Consider the following 18,071-nt stretch of genomic DNA (forward strand, 5'->3'; position numbering starts at 1 on the left):
CCGATGATTAAATTCACTGCCTCGGTTTCCATGCAAGCATAACGTGTTAGCTTAGCGTAAAGACTTGAAGCCTATAGGAGACAGCCTACCTCCTTCAAGTGAAGAAATACACAGCAACTCTGAAGCAGTTTATCAAGGTTAAATTGCACGCGGCATCATGTGTTTTTGAAATAGACTGAGCAATAAACGCTGAACACACATGCATCTTCCACTGGTTGAGCCAGTGAAGAAGGTCATAGTTCTACCTTCAGAAGGAGCACGGATCACTGCGGTCAACAAGCGAAAGATGGAAGGATACGTGTGTTCAGCGGTTATAGTAGGCTACTGACTCCTATAGGCCTCAAGCCTTCATGCTAAGCTAACAAGTTATGCTAAGATGGAAACCAAGCCAGGGGAGCATTAGGAGGGGACGCATTGGAGTGCATTTTCGCTTTAATGGACTTAAAATAAAAACATGCCGCAATGCCAGCATTGGAAATAGTGAATTTATTCATCCCGTACAGAGACAACGTAATCTCTTTTCTCAGTCAGTACCACACAACAGACTTGAGAGCAGAAGGAAAAAACAAAACAAAAAAAACATTTGATTAAAAAGGGATAGCCCCATTTACACAATTATGTTTGTCCAGCGGTCAAGAAAACCCACACAGAGGGCACAAATTATGGAAGCGTTTGAAAGTTTTACCAAGCTGTGCAGACGGTGGGGACTGGGTCATTTCATAAGCTGCTTTGTGTAAAAGAAACGCGTAATCATGGAAAAGAATCCACATCCGAGATGAACACACATTCACTTGCTAGAATGGCAGGAAGAACAATGCAAAATTCCATAATAAAAAAAAGGCGTTAAACTGTTTATTACAATCAGTACAGATGTGTAAAATGACAACACGTTATACGCCATGTCATCCACAGATAGTCATGAGAACATCGGTATGCATTTTAACAATGCAGCAAACAGCCTACGCTACCATATGAAATAAACGGGACTGGCTCTATGTTACTTCTATCATCTTGAAGGCCTATTGAGCAATGGGTCGGAAGCAGAAGCTACAAATAACAGCTTTGAAGCAATTTATTACAGCCGGCGCACACATTGAAGGGATACGGCTATGGGGGTAGGAAGGGTGGGGTGGGGCTTTAAGCCTTGGACGAACTCAAGGTCTCTTTGTCCAGGAGCAGGTCTGCGAACCGCTGCTGTAGCTCCTTCTCCCTCTCCTGCTGTCTCTGCACATCTTCTCTGAGGGCCTGTAGAACCAGGACATAAAAACCGCATTAGCTAAAATGTATGACTTTGAAATGATAAGGTTCCGTCTGCATTGAATGTTTTTTTGAGATATCGAGCTTCAAAGATACCAAAGTGAATGGGCCCAAACAGACAAGACCGGCAACACGTCATAGCCACGCCTCTTCTCGGGGGTAAGAATTACATTGAGGAAATAGGATATTTTACCTAAATTAGCTATATCTTTTGACAACTAAATGTTTTTTTTTTTGTATCGATCGATCCTGTGAGAATGTGCTAAAGTGATTTTGTAATTGGTGGAGGTGCAGATGGCGACTGGCGCAATTGTCAAACAAAGCTCTCGTTCTCAAAAACTATTCACCGTAAAAATGTCAACTTGGCATGGAAATGCTCAAAATACTTCCAAGCTTGTCGGAGATATAATTAAAAAAACATCGGATTTTGTTGTCAAATATATACCTAATTTAGGAAAAAATACCCTATTCCTGCAATGTTATATTTCCCCCCGAAAAGAGGTGTGTACTTCAAAGTAGTTCAAAGTACCCGGATTCGGTCTGGTCTATGCGTGTAAACTTTGTTTTAGGAAAAGTGTGTTATAAATATAATAAGTATTATTATGTATTATTATTGATTAGGAATACGGTTTATGTAATAAGTTTATCATCATGACAGGGCGACCCCGCCGCCCAGGCGTGACCCCTGACCTCCTTGCGGCGTGGGATGGCGGTGTCCTCCTGCTTCTTCAGCTCCTGGAAGGTGCGCAGCTCCACCTGGGCCTGCTCCAGCTGGTCCCACAGGTCGCCCAGCTGCTTGACCAGGCCCATGGCCCGTGACTGGTACCCGCCCAGGAGCACCTTCATCTTCTTCTCCATCTTCGCCGCCCGCTTGGCCTCCGCCGTCATGTGACCGCGGTTCACCTGAAACGGAGACGGGCGTCATCAGAACGCTCTTCCTCAGGTGAGGTAACAAACCCGCCACGTTCCAAACAGAACGCGGGGAAGCGGCCGCTACCACCAGAAGTTAACTCTAACAAAGTTATCTGTTCAATGGTAGTTTGTCTCCTGAGGAAGGTGGTTTATGATTATGGTCGCTTATTGACCATCTCAGACACTAAAACACTTTGAGTGATGTGAATTTGACAAACATTTAAAGAGAAAACGTCAAATGACTGCACGACGTCCCTGTGTTCAGAAGACCGCGTTAGCTCACAATGGTCAGAACACCACCGTATAAGCCTGCCCGGTTTGTAGCCTGTCGTTAGCAACTGCTTCCCCGGCACAATGTCACAGTGGAGCATTACCATGTCGCTATGCTGAAATGGATTGCGTATGTGACTCGAACTAAGTGTTTATTCAAATGGAACGAATTGGACACATGCACACGCGCGCGTGCGCAAACCTGAGCTAGTTTAAAATATTATTTGTATAAAGTATGTACTACAATACAGGAATAAACAGGAGAAACTTCCATTACCAATCAGAACATAGTAGAACTACATGGAAGGAAAGCAAGACCTATCCAACTCGCTACAATAATCTGACACGCACACATACACAAATGGCTTTACTTTTACAATCGTGTGTGACACATAAGGGAACAGCCAGTTCTTTAGAACAGGAAAAAAAAATACATTTCAGGAAAAAAACAAAAAACTTTTCCAACATCAACCACCCACCTCAGCCCCCCCCCCCCCCCACCACCCACCCACGAGTCAGCCCTCCAGTCCTGGATTAAACCTTCCCCCACCTTCCCAGCAAGGGCTGGGGCTCTCTTACTGGAACTGCCCTCGCCGAGCCGGGGTTCCCGCCAGCAGGGCCGCTGTGTTCTAGCGGTGTAACCCGAACGCACAACAACGCTGACAGAGGAGGGGAAGCAAATTTCTAAAAAAATCCCCTAAACTTGCAGCTTCCCGTCACTTTCTATAAAGGCTCCTGAAAACTCTGAACCCTGCGTCACCTCAGATGGCCGCTAAAATGCTGAGGCATGCGTGCCAGCCATGGCAGCCAGACCTCGCTGTGTGCTCTGCGGCCGTGACTGTGCGTTAGACTACCAGCAGGAGGCGCCCTCTTGCCTCTCCCAATACATTACATTAGTCATTTAGCGGACTCTTATCTGAAGCGATTTACGGTTGATGAGACTAAGCAGGGGATAATCCCACATGCCAATGGGGGGTCCAGGGCCTTGCACAAGGGCCCAACGGCTGCACTGATCTTACTGTGGCCACACTGGGGCACTAACCACCAGCCTTCCAGGTCCCAGTCAGGCAACATAGCCACATGGCTATAGGCTGCCCCTCCCGTGTGGTTAACATAAAATGCTGGTGTGGAGCCCCTGATCCAGTAAGCGGAGTCCAGTAAGTAGAGGACGAAAAAGTATCTACCAGCCCCCCCGGAGAGCATGGGGCTGCTAGTCATAAACAAATTCCAGGCAATCACAACATGCCTTATTAAATGGACAAAAATGTGATTGGCCAGCTCGTAGTTGCCTTTAAATCCACAAATAAAGTCGCTGCAGGTCCCAATTGGTTTAACTAAGAAGGCAGCTGCTGTCTGAATGGAGTCCAAGTCCATGCCCCGATTTTCCAGCCAAGACACACACACGCATTCTTCAGCTAAATTATGCTGGTGAACCTTGAGACACAACCACCTCCTGAATAATATTAACATGCCTCTATCTACTGTCTGAAGTCCATGGGCCAAATTTTTGTTCTGCTTACAATGTGTGGACATTAAATAATGGAAAATCAAATTATAAGGATTTACTTGCTGCATGCTGCTTTGTAAATTTAACAGACTAGTTCTTGGGAATAATGTCCACAAAACTTTAAGTACATTCAAGCTCTTGTAAAGCATTTGATAATATTATGGCAAACTGTCTGATAACATGAAAAGGGCTTATCTAACTAAATATATAAAACACGAGTGCACGGCAAGTTTCTATCAACAGTATTGTGGTTTTCTGCACTAATCCAACGCTTCCAGTAAAACGACAACCTTAGAAATAAACAATGCTGCCCCCTGCTGGAAGTGCGATTGTTTCCCTCCTCATTCTGTGTTCTCTTTCACTGACACCAAAAACAGACTTAGAGACTGTTATTGGGCCAGACGGTTTGTGTGTAAGGAAGGATATTTCATACATTAACAAAGGTTTCTGAGGACCTACTGGTTTTACAAGCTGCTTTGGAGATGGACAAATACACAACTGTTCTGATTCAAATGTTTTTCTATGCTTTCCTGAGCTTGTCTGTTGTATTGGAACCAATTAAATACTCTCAAAAAATGTGAACCCCCCTCTGTGTCCTCTGGGTTGACTCAATTGCACCAGTCAAGATCAAGACCATGGAAAAGTATTGGAATCCAAAACAATTACACATTTGACCCAGGTCTGGCCCCTACACCAGTTATTGTAAAGCCAGCTAGTTGTCAGAAATGTATTTACTCAAAATACCCTCCATTGCACATAAAAACTGTCTGGGCCAAACTAAAAGCATCCCTATCCAGCAGAAACCTTGAGGTAACACTTCACAATAAGGTTACACCAATTGGCATTAACCAACTAACTTACTAGGTAACTCACTACTGAGCTGTGAATCTGTACAGCTTTGTTTATGCATTTGTACATCACTAAATCATGTTAACCACATTAGTTAAGGCCGATTCATGTACCTCATAGAAAAGGGTGACCAACAGAGATAATGAATTTCGATAGAGATAGTGCGCACCTCCAGCTTCTTCTCCAGAGACTCGATGCGGTCCTTCTTGCTGGCCAGGTTAGCACGGGTGTAGCGGCTCTGTCCGGGCAGGTACAGCACCTGGCTGTAGCACTCCTCCCACACCTGGCTGTAGGCCTCCATGGAGAGGTCTCCGTGCCCCATCCCGTGCTTCACCACCTCCATCTCCTGCGCCAGCAGCTCATCTGACTGTACGACACACGCAGAGAGACTGTGAACGTGAACATGCTACATGCTAATGAACATGCTACCTCCACCGGTCTGTCTAACATGGAGAGATACTGTGAACACGATCATGCTAATGAACACGCTACCTCCACCTCTCTAACATGGAGACTGTGCGAACTCAACATGCTACCTCTACCTCCCTGCCTATTAGAGACACAGACGGCAATTACTCAACACGGTACCTGCCTAACAGCAAGAGTGAGGGAGTGAGAGATGGAAAAAGAGAGAAAGACTGACAGACTGGACCTTTGCAGCAGCCGATATTTATTAATGTAGTCATGACTGAACTGAATAGTCTGCAAATAAATCTAAGTCTAGATGGACTGAATGACCTTTACTTGTCATTATGAATTCTAAAGCCTGAATTATACTTTGTCATGCAACCCTTGTCCATAGTGTCGAATGACAAAAATGACAATGTGGAAAAAAGTGTTGCAGGACACTTTCTCAGTGTCGCTCGCCTCTAGAATTTTGTTACATTGTGGACAACATACTTTTCATTGCAGTGCTGATTGGAACAAAGAAATTCATTGTCATGGATAGCCTACGGCAGCGTCACAAACGTAAACATCAACAATTTGGCATCTTGTTACCATAGACACAACATAAACCATCGAGTATAAACGCAAAACGCTGTGCGACACTCATTTGCGTCAAATGACATTTCCCGAAAAGGTTGCGCAACAAAGTAAAAACCAATGAATCACTGCAGGAACTGATGAGCAAATAGTTGGACCTTGGTCAAAAGGTGTCATTTGCGCAAATGAGTGTCGCACAGCGTTTTGCGTTTATACTCGATGGTTTATGTTGTGTCTATGGTAACAAGATGCCAAATTGTTGATGTTTACGTTTGTGACGCTGCCGTAGGCTATCCATGACAATGAATTTCTTTGTTCCAATCAGCACTGCAATTAAATGTATGTTACCGTTACAGAGGCCAATGAAGACGAAGGAGACCCACCTTCCTCAGCTCCTCCTCTGTGACCTTCTCGTAGGCGATTTTGTCCAGGTAGGCGATGTGCTCGGCATTGTTGGAGGCAGAGCCGGGGCCCTTGGTCTTCTTGGAGAGGGGCTCAGTGTAGGGGTGGTGGAGGCTGTCGTAGTGGATCATGGTGATCATCTCCCTCTTAATCAGCTCCTCGGCCTGCTGCAGGTCCGTCAGGGGAGGCTCCACGTTCTGCGGCCTCAGGATGGTCTCGTTCACCTGACCGACACGGACACGCTCGTCAAACGCCGAGCGCTAACACCGACGTCGTAGGGTAGACTGGGGACGGTTGTAACACTTTTTCATTCCTCTCAGTTACTCAGACTATTTGGACTAGACCAACCACATTTTAATATATTAAGACATATCTATCTGCTAATTGCCCCATATTTAAAGATGATTACGTATGACATCGATCACAATATTTACTTCAATGGATTTAGATGTTGAATGTGTCTTCTGTCTTCCTGGTGGGAGGAGGGTATAACTGAGCATGTGCAGTAGGAGTGTCATCACTCTAGCATGTTTCTGATTGGAGGAATAAGACTCGTGGCTGACCATTTTAACAGAGATGGGTACTTAACTGAGGAGTGGAGCTAATGGTCAAGAGACTGGCCAATGATTGGTTGGGCAAACTGCAGGGTGGGGCCAAATATGGTCATGTTGCCAACCTGTGATGGTTGGCGCAAACTTCTGGGAGGGACTAATGTTAGTCATGTGACTGACCTCTGAGGGGCGGGGCAAAGCCCTCTGCACTGCCACGTGCCTCTGCTTCAGCTCCTTCTCACGTTCTGCATCTCTGGCAGCCTAAAAGAGACAAACGCATCACCAAAGCACAACACCACATCATGGCGCTAATCGCAGGCAAGTTGGTGTGGCATGGTCCAACCCATAGACCAGTCATTACACACTTGGAATGGTCATCCCGTCTATCAGTTACCCTCTCTGAAGTCTGAATAAAGTGAAGAAATACAAAAGGAGGGCAGACTACCCTCTCTAGAAAAAAATAGCCCCGGTTCATTACAAATTTCCTGTAATGACTAGCTGGCTCCTACGGGGAGCACTATTGCTAACGGCGCACCCGTTTCATTAGAAATTTCCTGTAATGACTAACTGACCTACAGGGGGCACTATCGCTACCCGGCGCACCTGTTTGCGCAGCTGTATCTCGGAGGCGTCCTCCACGAAGCTCTCGTCCGTCTCGCGCTCCTCCATCTCCCTCTCGGCGTTCTCGGGCAGCACGATCTCGAAGTCGTTCTTCGGCATTGGCAGCGTCATGAGGCCCATCTTCAGCTGCTCGCGGGACTCCCGTTGCTAATAGAGAAAAACAGTGCAGTCAGGCTCGCTGGGCAAGTGTTCAGGGTTTCAGGTGCAGCCCCATTATGCTTCCTGGGGCCAAAGAAATGCGACCCACCCATAGACATGCATATTTAACTCGACAAGCCTAAAGCTAAACTAAGCCTGCAAACTTCCAGAAGTAAAGCCAGTTGAGTGTCAAACAAGCGAATGGGAAACATCAGACTTTTGAAGGCAAAATAAAACTACCCAACATTTTGAAACTTGTTTAAGGGTTGTTGTGACCATGTCTGATATATAATAACATATGTACATTTTAATAAATATTTTCCCAAAAATTTGGACAAAAACTATTGTTTCACAAATAGCTGAACACTGACATTTCTGGTCACAAAGAAAAATGTAACAAATAGGTTCTCTTTGGTTGTTAAATCGCTTTGGTTTTCACATTGAATTCAAGCATTCGCAGTACAGGCTAGTCTCCCTGTTTTGTCCTAGGCTTCACCGCCTGGCCTCTCCTACCCTCTCCTGTTCCTATGTATGCTCTATGGACCCACCAGGTGTTTGGCATAGGCGGGGTCAGAGTAGTCCACCATCCCCTCCTCGGCGTTGATGTTGAGCTTGTCCCTGAGGGGGGTCCGGCCGGGGGTCACGCCCACGGCAGGCTTTGGGGTCAGCCCGCCCTGGGGGGTCAGGCCCTCAGACCCTTGACTGGGGGTCCTGTGGGGACACAGCAAAAGGCGATGGCAGTCTGTCCACACATTTTTGCAGGTGTTCAAAACTTTGCAGGTGTTCAAAACTGGCCCTGCAGCCAGCTTGAACAGTATGTTAATGTGTGTTAATCAGCCACAGCATAAAACACCAAGTTATGAGTCCAAAATGCCCCTAAGTGTTACAGTCTGTAGTCCTAAAACCCAGAAGGGAATTATCATTTTTGACTCATTCTACCAATGTTTTTTTCCCAATGGGAATTCCTTTTCCGCCAAAAAATGAGGTCTGCTATTAACGTAAACTTGTTAGGAAGTTGCTAAAGTTGCAAGATCTACAGATGTAACCCATGGCATGTCCGATGTGGACTATTGAAGGGTTCCAATTGTATCTGTATGGTCACACTAGGACTCGGAACTGTACTGTCCTCTAGGGTCCTCTTCACACAGGTCCCTGTGTTTGATCTACATTTCGTTGTACGTCGCTCTGGATAAGAGCATCTGCTAAATGCCTTGAAAATGTAATGTAATGACTAGAGAAGGGTTACTATTTGTAATAGTGCATTAGGCTCATCCTGTCTATTTAGCATTGTGTATTAAATGGGTGTAATTTTATAAGATATGCTGTAAATAGTAGTTATAGTATGACTATGGATATTAGACTGGTAAGAATTTTTGTATGTCGCATTGTTCTTTTGACGTTGGATCCCATCTTGCTATGAATGCTACCGATGAACACCAAGGACCACGATGGAAACAAGTCCAGGATTTCGATCATTTCTTCACATGCAAGTCTTTTTTGATACATGTATTTTAAGTCTGTTGTGCCTACCTGAAGGGTGTAGTCAGCACTGTGTTGGGGGTCTGCACCACCTGTCTCTGCGGGGTGACCCCGGAGAAATCGCTCTCGTGGAGAGGGGTGTTCAGACCGCCTTTCAACGGCGTGTCTACGTTGGTCAGAGCCATCAGATTCTGGGCTTCCTGAAGGAAACACACACAGTGGGGTCAGACCCAGGGACAATGACTCTTAAAGAGAAAGTTCCAGAAACCCATTACAGTAAGACTATATTTCTCAATAAAAACTTTTAGTTAAAGCAATAACAGGTGAAATTGTTTGTGCAGCTCTTCAGCAATGTGCAGCTCTTCAGCAATGCGCGTCACATACCACCCCCAGGATGCATTGCCAAGGCCAAAGCAAGCCAGCCATAGATATGGGTGCAAGGCATGATGGGAAATGCAAAAAGAAAGCGAGTCCATTTTAAAGTCAGTTTTGATTTATGTTTTTTTAAATGCAAATGAAGCACAATGTTAACCGTCAATGCTCATTAAGCTAAGTCTTTAATGAATTTAACCATGTTGGTCTCTGTTTGGGTAGGTTACTCAGGGGAACCCACGGCACCCCCACTAATTCCGCTTCTGCACACTGCATGTTGTGTCTCCAAGAAAATTTCTCAATCGAGACGAGCTCTTGGACCGTAGCTCCTTCCAGCCACGAACCTGACTTACGCTCCACCGGCTGACCACTGACTGTGACCAGCGGAGCTCAGCTACAGAACAGCCAGCAAAGCGCAGAGGCCAGCTGGCTACCTAGCCTGAAGGCTAGCCGGATATCCCTGGTGACTGCCATTCTGAGGGGCAGGATTATAAATCATTACAACTTAAAAAGAAAATGCTTGGCAGGCAAAAGAAAATGGGGCAATTAGAAAGCAGATTTGAAAATGAGTTGGCTGTAATAACTGTTCAGATCCTTCCAAATCTTTGGCTGTGGTTCAACATGCAGATCTGCAAAAAGGCCTACGCAGGTGTTCTTTAACAGGAGCTCCTTCTGTCAACGTGACCCCGTTTGTCACACAAAGTTTAGTTTCATTATGAAAGCAAAATTGTTTTTACATTATGCACGACTGTAGGACCAGACATCAAGGCGATTTCCTCCCACACAAATCAGCTGTAATAAAACCCTGGCTTTGAACGAATATAAGAATGTCTGCTCGTCACTTTACCAGTACTTACTACGGACTGTATTATAGAGAATCTATGGGTATTGTACAACCGATTGTGGTTCTACTAGCTGGGGTGTGTATTTTTCAGTTCATAAGTTTTTTTACATCTTAGAACATTTCAAGTAAAAAATGCTGGCAGGGTCTAATTCCTATCCACAGCCTGTCTCCGTTTATTTTGGAAAATTCTAGTTGGATGGAGTTCAATAACAGCTGGAAGTAAATTCTTTGAGCCCCATTGTCTTCTTCAGACTGAGCCACAGAACTAGCAAACTGCCCCAACAATACTCACCTCATAATTCACTCAACCTAAGATGTGTAAAGGGGGGGACCAGTGTGTAATGTCTGATTGGCTTGAAAAATGGGGAAACTGTGTGTAAGGCGGGTACCTGCAAGAAAGGTATGTACACTTTGTAAGGGACTTGTGCATGGGGGTGTAGTGTGTAAAGGACTTGTGTATAAGGGGGTACCTATGTATAATTGAGTGAGATGTATAAGGGGATACCGGTGTATATGGTGGGTATAAGGGGGTACACCTGTGTAACGTGTGAGGGATTACCTGTAGAATCTTGTCCTGGGCGGCGGGGGTTTTGGGGGTGCGCAGGGCCATGCTGCTGTTGGTCACGTTGTACTCGGAGAGCAGGGCGCTGGAAGCAGAGTTGGTGATCCCAGACTCCTCGGCGGTCTGACGGGCGATCTCGCTGGCCTGGCCCAACTTCACCACCTCCTCCAGCTCAGCATCTGAGATCTAAAATAACGATAACACCATAACAGATTAAAATTGTTATGATAAAAGTCAATAAGTAGGTTTTCCACGGGAAAACAGAGAGCAAACTCACACAGACACATGCACACCACCCGACACAGACAGACAGACAGATACAGACATCCTCAACATTACCTGTGGGGCAGGCAGGACCAGCTTGCTCCTCTTCTTGGTGAACTCGGAGACTCCGCTGGTCTGCAGGATGGCTGAGGGGAGGTCAGACTCCTTCCTCCTCTTCATCTTCTGTCGATCCTTCTTCCGGTCCCTCTCCTCCTTCTCGCTGCGCAAAGGAAGCACAGGAAGTACCACGGTTAAACTCTCACTATGGGACTCTTGCCGAGGTTATGGTGTGGGGGAGAGATATCACACAGATATGCGTCACCTGGGATATCGCACTGAACTATTTCCAGTTCTGGGGTTGTGACGACTCAACCCCTTATTGGATACAACGCGATCACATGATTGTGTACTTTGAGCGCCTGCGTACATATAGTTTCAGTTATTTAACTTCATATCTGTGCACTAGCAAGGTAGCTATAGCGAAGAAGGCTAGCTACCTGACTAGCTAGGTGGGGTTAGCTAGCAGGCTATATAGATACAGGTGAGATAGCCTGAACATGGTCATGCAAAGGCAGTGTTAAAATGCTTCCTCTCTAGCCCAACTAACAGGTTTCCTTTGGTTGTTTTCCCATTAACCCAAAATAACAAGCTAGGAGGCCAGCTATTAGCTTGCTATCGACCCACAGCGCCATCTTTCTATACAGCTACATAGCGTGCAGTAATAACTTCCTTATACGACAGGCAAGTAACAGCAAGAATGTAAACACTTAAAGGTTGCAGTGCAAACAATCATGTGATAGTGTTGAATCTAATAAGGAGGTCGATACATCTAAATGACCCCAGAAGTAGGAAATAGGCAATGAAAATATTTCACCACAATGGCATTTAACGCAATGGCATTAACATGATTCAGGGAACTCACCCCAGTGTATCCTAATCACATCATGAAATCCCCATTTTTATCATATGAAAAATAAATTCTCATCATGCTATATTATTGGGGGGATTTATTTGGTCTGTTTTGTATATATCCCCCCAGTAAGTTACGCCCTGTCTGCACTCATTCTTCACTCACTTCCTCAGCTCCCCGTCCAGGTGTTGCTGACGCAGCCGTTTGAAGTTGGGCTCCAGGGACTGGTAGTTCTCCATGGAGGTGTCGTAGAAGCCCAGCGCAGGCTTCTTCTCGAAGGGGATCTCAGCGTTGTAGTCCACGCCCCGCTTCTTCTTCCTCTTCTTCTGAACGTCGATGCCGGCGGCCCTCAGCTCACGCCGCTTCTGCAGGGCGGCCAGACGCCTGGGGAGAGGGAGAGGAGAGGGCGAGAGAAAGGAGGAGAGGAGGAGAGGGCACAGGGTTATTTATTATTTACATTTAGGCGCTAAGAGCCTTGGCCCTTGAAGACTTTCTGGACAGATAGATGCCATCAGCAAAAGCACTGATGAGTGCTGGACAATATAAGCATGCTACCAACAAACATCACTGTGACCTCAGTACTACATCAAGGAGATTAAGGTAAAGCAGTGGACAAAATCACCCACTAATTCAGTACTGCGAACGGTACGAGTCTGACCGAATTAGTGAAATGGGACTGCACAGTACTCGGTACAATCTGACTGTACAGTACCCCGTGATTCTGTACATTCTGATTGTACAGTACTCACTGGTTCAGTACATTCTGACTGTACAGTACTCAGTGATTCAGCACATTCTGAGCAGACAGTACCAGTGATTCAGTACATTCTGTGCAGACAGTACTTCATGTGCTGTACCTGGCTTCTTCCAGCTGCTTCTCTCTGGCTTTCCGCTTGGCCTTCTTGCCCTGCGTGTTGGCCAGACGAGCCCTGGCCTCTGACAGCATCTCGAGCTCATCTGCAGATCAGACATAAGGCATTAGGCAAAAAACCGCTACATTAAAAACAGCTCAACTAGCAGTGAAAACGCCTTTAGTATATCTGCCCGATAGATAAGGCTGCTTTATGCTTAACTGACAGTGCCGTACAACAAAAGTGCTGACAGACAGAACTCTGTCTGAAGATGTTTTACAGTTCAGCTACAGTGTGTATTGTTACTATAGCAACCAGCTTCTGCACAAACCTGTCCATTTTGCTAGCTAGCTATTTAAACACGTCTTCCCTCATAAAAACAAATAGTCTAGTAAACTAGTACTCGCGCCATTGGAAACCTTCTCACTTCTGACAGGTGCCTGTAATGTTACAGCTAGATGTCAAAACACAATAATTCGCATAATTTTCCTTTGTCACCGAGGCGTAAATGAGCCTTTCGGGGTCAGAAATGTCACCTTCGTCCATGTCCACAGGGTCAGGCCGAGCAGGTTTGGTCTCAGGGTTGGGGTCAATCTCTCCCGGTTTGAGTTTGCGAGGGTCGTCTGCCGTGTCCTCCTCATTGTCTCTCTGAGCAGCTTTGTCTCTGGAGCAGACGGTACACGTTCACTTCATCTGCACAGGTTCTCTCATTGCAGGGTTTTACTCCATTAAAGACTGTAGGCCGGTTTCACGGACACAGATTAAGCTTAGTCCTGGAATAAACAGAATTTTGTATGGAGAATCTCCATTCAAAAATGTATTTAGCCCAGGACTAGGCGTAATCTGTCTGTAATTCAGCATGGGGTACACACATGAGCAAATGTTCAAGCATATTGCATTGCATACTGCATACTAACATTACTATGCATGGATACACTATACACCACAGTGAATTTTCACTGTGCAATAACATACATTAACACCCCGTGCATTATCTCTGTACACTTACACACTGTACTTTAACTCATTATAGGAGCAACAGACCTGGGTCAAATTTATAATTGTTCCGAATGCTTTTCTACACTTTACTGAGCCCGTCTGCTGTATTGGAACCAATTGAATGCTCTCAAAGTGCAACCCATGCCATCTGGCCCTCATGGTTGGCTCAACGGCACCATGCAAGATCAATCGAACCCAGAAACATATTTGAATCCAAAATGATTACGTATCTGGCCCAGATTTGTTTGACACGCTGTACTCCAACAGCTTGTAGGAGCAGGACTCACAGCAGGAACTCGTAGTGCTCCAGGCACTGGGCAGCAGTCCGGCCGATGATGGGGGCGATGGTCCTCCACTGCGTGGGCATCAGCTTGGCCAGGTGGAGCAGCTTCTCCTCCTCCTCCCGAGACCATTCCGTCTTCTTAATGCTGGGGTCCAGCCACTCATACCTGCAGCACGCAAAGGAATGTTCCGGAGACTGCACTCTGACCTGTACGCTCTAGGCATAACACTTTCAGCTTCACTCAAACTCAAATTATCCTGCCTGTAATCTATACATATTAGACAGGGTGCATTATCCCCTGTAATGATATTACTTTTAAAGTACAACCATTTCCTAGAGCAAGTTTGAGATGTGAATACTTGTAACAATTGTTGACACAAAAATGTTTTCAGATTGACTGTGAGGGGTGGGTCAAAAAACCGAATAGCCACCAGTCATTCATTCATGACAGCAATTGTCGGTTTTTAAATTTTAGTTGTTAAAATGTATGATTGATTTATTATTTATTTTCTGTTTTTCATCCATCCATAAGAAAGCCCAGCCCACATGGGCGTATAAAACGCAATTATACAAAGATCACACAATCCATGAATCCATTAAAATATATGAATTCAAATAAACACCCTTTTTAAATGATATCAATTGAGCGGAACTAATTTTGCGTGACAAACGGCTGCTCACACTTCTGATGGCGCTCTCTTGCTACTAGCTCAGCTGTGTTAAAATGCAACAGCCTGGGATAACTTTGAAAAGCTAGATGACACCAATGTACATGGGGCAAGATTATTTTATGGCGGCACCTCTGTGTTGTCTCAGTTAATGCCAGTCTTGGGGTCTTCAAAGCATAACCAATGTTTGCTGGTAAACTCATCTTTTTCTATTCACAATGGATACTGTAATCTTACAATGATTATTTGAGTATCGCATTACACTGTTATTGTTTAGACTAACTGGATGGCTATCGCAACTAACAACAGTAAATATAGCAACATACAGCGACCGAGCAGATACTGCACTCACCATCGGGCTTTGCACTGTTTAGCAGACTTTCTGTGCAGTAGGGAGGCAATTCGAGACCACTGGTTTTTGCCATATTTCATAACCGCCGCCTTAAGGATTTCATCCTGGAAAAAGATGTTACATACATCAGCAACCACAACCGACGGAAGCATAGGAAATGTGCAGCCTTAGCAATAGCATCAGTTCAAATGCACTGAGCTACAGTCCCCTCCAAAAGCATTGGAACAGCACGGCCAATTGCTGTGTTTTTCCAATACACTGAATACATTTTGGGTTTGGATAAAAAGATGAACACGAGACAAGAGTTCAGAATTCCAGCTTTTATTTCCTGGTATGTACACCTAGATGTGTTACATTCTACTTGGAACATAGCATCTTTTGTAACAGACCACCCAATTTTTAGATGGGCAAAAGTATTGGAACAAAGTATTTAAATAAAAGTAAAAAACACCTAATACTTGGTAGCATATGCCTTAACTCTATCAAGCCTGTGACCCATTGATATCACCAAACTGTCGCATTCTTCTTTTGTGATGCCTTTGTGATGATAGATGAGCTTGTATTTTTTGGATCATGAGCAGATCCCTTCTTTCTCCAGATTTTGGCCTTTCCAACACTTCGGTAGAGGTTAATCTTGGTCTCATCAGTCCATAAAACTTTGTTCCAGAACTTTTGTGGCTCATCACTGTACTTTTTTGCAAAATGTAATCTTGCCTTTCTGATTCTTAAAACTGATGAGCTTGCATCTTGTGGTATGGCCTCTATATTGCTGGTCTCAAAGTCTTCTTCGAGATACCTTCACCCCTGCCCTGATTGGGACGTCACTCACTGCTGTTTTGGGCTTTTTCTTCACAGCTCTCACAATATTCCGGTCATCAACTGCTGTTGTTTTCCTTGACCTGTTCGATGTCTGTTGCTCAGTACATCAGCGGTTTCTTTGTTTTCCAGGACAGTTGTTGTACAAGCCACCGCCAATATCGCTAGGTGCAATTTCCCCTCTTTTCTCTCAATGACAGTTCTCTGGTCTTCATGTTGGTTTATCTTTTCTAACACAAATGCAGTCTTCACAGAGAAAACCCAAAAATAAAACCAAGAGAAGACATTCAGAAGTATTTATTGTGTAACCACTCAATCTAACAGGACACAAATGAGCAACAATAAACACCTGTTCCAATACTTTCTCACCTACAAATCGGGAGGTCTTATATTAAACATATGTTATGTTATAAGTTGTTTGGCAAATCTAGATAAAAATAGCAGGAAATAAAAGCTGAAATTCAGATCTGTCATCTCAAGTAATTACATATTTTGACCGCAAACTAAATTGTCTTCAGTGTATAGCAAAAACAAAGAAATGCACCTTGCTGTTCCAATACATTTGGAGGAAATGATATAGCATTGTCTTCACCAAACTTTAAAACAATGTAGGGTCAACACGTTCAAAATCGACTAGACAAGTTTCTGTTACGAACCTGTCACACATGTTCAAAGTGATTTCCACAATATAACAAAATGCAGTTATATAAACCATCATCTAGAGCAGTGGTTTAGATGGACCTGGTTTTTTTTTTAACTGATTAAATAAGTGTGGTGAATCAATTGACTTCAAATGACAATGAGCCAAACCCTCCTCCTCATTAGGCATTTTTGCCTGCAGAATTGCTGCTCACTGGATGTTTATTTTCTTTGTCTTTGAATTATTAATCATCAACCAAATGGCTAGTTTTAGTGACCATGTGTTGCCCCTTTAGCCAATTTGCAGCCTGTTGATTTGAATCAGTCTTTAATTTAATCAGTTTAACAAACAGCACAATGGGAATATGGAACTTCCATTATTTAGACCATGCATAACAATGTTTGACAATTTCTGTGTCCTAAGTGAGCAAATCAAAAGTATAATTAAGACAAATTAACATTAAAACTATGGGAATGCATACACATGTCCCCATACCAAGTTTGATAACCACTGATCTAAAGGTGTCTGGACAGTACAATGCATATTATTTGCACCCTATATATGCTATAATGTCACAATCAAAAGTAAATAGTATTAGTGTTTGCCTTATTCAAAAAGAATAACCAACGCAACATTACTCTTGACATCACAAAAACATATCCAACGTGAGGTTAACTAAACATCAATGGAAGATGGGTTCTAACTGGCTGGCTAGCTATGCAACGTCATCTGTGCTGGCAAACCGACATGAACTTGATAAACAGCGGGAACTAACTAACTTAGCTGGTAAGCAAAAAAACTTAGCTAAAGCTAGGCAGGCAGACTGACTGACCCAGATGTAGCCAAGTTAAGTTAGCTAGCTAGCTCGTAAAGCATTTGCTAACGTTAGCTAGCTACGTGTACCGAAGCTTGCCAACGTCAGCTTCATGAACAAAGATAGCTAATTAATGTAACACAGTAAAGGTAGCCAGTTTGTAATCAGATGCATTTAATTTGTCGGCTAAGTTTTCAATGATGTCCCATGTCATAGCCAGCTAACTTTATAGGTGCTTGGTAAAGTAGCGTTAGCAAGTTAGCTAGCAAGCTGATATGGAAAAATGTCCTCGTAGATAATGCTAGAAAAATAACCTACCTCGGTGTTTCGCCACACGCCGCCTTTGATCATAATTCGCGGCATCTTGAAACCTGAGTTTTCTTTCTCCCTATGCCGAAATCAAATGAATTAAACAAAACTATTTAGGAATAACACAAAATAACGCGATGTGGTTTTCAACCAGAAATCCACCTTCAATATGGCACCTTATGACTTCCGGCATTGCATTGTGGGTTAGTTGCTTACGCATTTACCATTGAGTCCAATGGTATGTACGCACGAGTGTATTACTACTTTGTAGAGGTGTTTCGACAGCGACACTTATGCCAGGAGGTAGTACGACATCACAACAAAACCGTCATTTATATACACTCAGTGAGCACTTTAATAGGTATTTATTTGGCTTATTTTTTGCTGCTGTAGCCTATCCACTTAGAGGTTTGACGC

General features: G+C 44.3%; 1 protein-coding gene across 1 annotated transcript; it reads right to left on the reverse strand.

The window, feature by feature from the left end:
• Window positions 1–471: 471 nt before the first annotated feature.
• On the reverse strand, window positions 472–17,856 carry cdc5l (CDC5 cell division cycle 5-like (S. pombe)). The gene is made up of 16 exons (XM_061257270.1): window positions 17,664–17,856; window positions 15,076–15,179; window positions 14,060–14,221; window positions 13,310–13,437; window positions 12,780–12,879; window positions 12,088–12,306; window positions 11,088–11,232; window positions 10,746–10,934; window positions 9,022–9,170; window positions 8,040–8,202; window positions 7,336–7,500; window positions 6,913–6,993; window positions 6,163–6,405; window positions 4,965–5,162; window positions 1,948–2,160; window positions 472–1,245 (listed from the first exon to the last, which is right to left on the reverse strand). Exons 1-16 carry the CDS (start codon window positions 17,706–17,708, stop codon window positions 1,138–1,140), a joined length of 2,412 nt encoding a protein of 803 aa, XP_061113254.1. The 5' UTR covers window positions 17,709–17,856; the 3' UTR covers window positions 472–1,137.
• Window positions 17,857–18,071: the final 215 nt, after the last annotated feature.

The sequence above is a fragment of the Conger conger genome, chromosome 1, assembly GCF_963514075.1.
Source record: "Conger conger chromosome 1, fConCon1.1, whole genome shotgun sequence".
NCBI lineage: Eukaryota > Metazoa > Chordata > Actinopteri > Anguilliformes > Congridae > Conger > Conger conger.

What these genes read in the sequence shown, in the direction of transcription:
- cdc5l (XM_061257270.1), bottom strand. Translation starts at nt 17,708, where the DNA reads ATGCCGCGAATTATGATCAAAGGCGGCGTGTGGCGAAACACCGAG. An exon ending in CCCTGTGGACATGGACGAAG is followed by an intron (nt 12,880 to 13,309) that starts GTGACATTTCTG and finishes TCTGATCTGCAG; the next exon opens with ATGAGCTCGAGATGCTGTCA. An exon ending in AAGCAGCTGGAAGAAGCCAG is followed by an intron (nt 12,307 to 12,779) that starts GTACAGCACATG and finishes CCCTCTCCCCAG; the next exon opens with GCGTCTGGCCGCCCTGCAGA.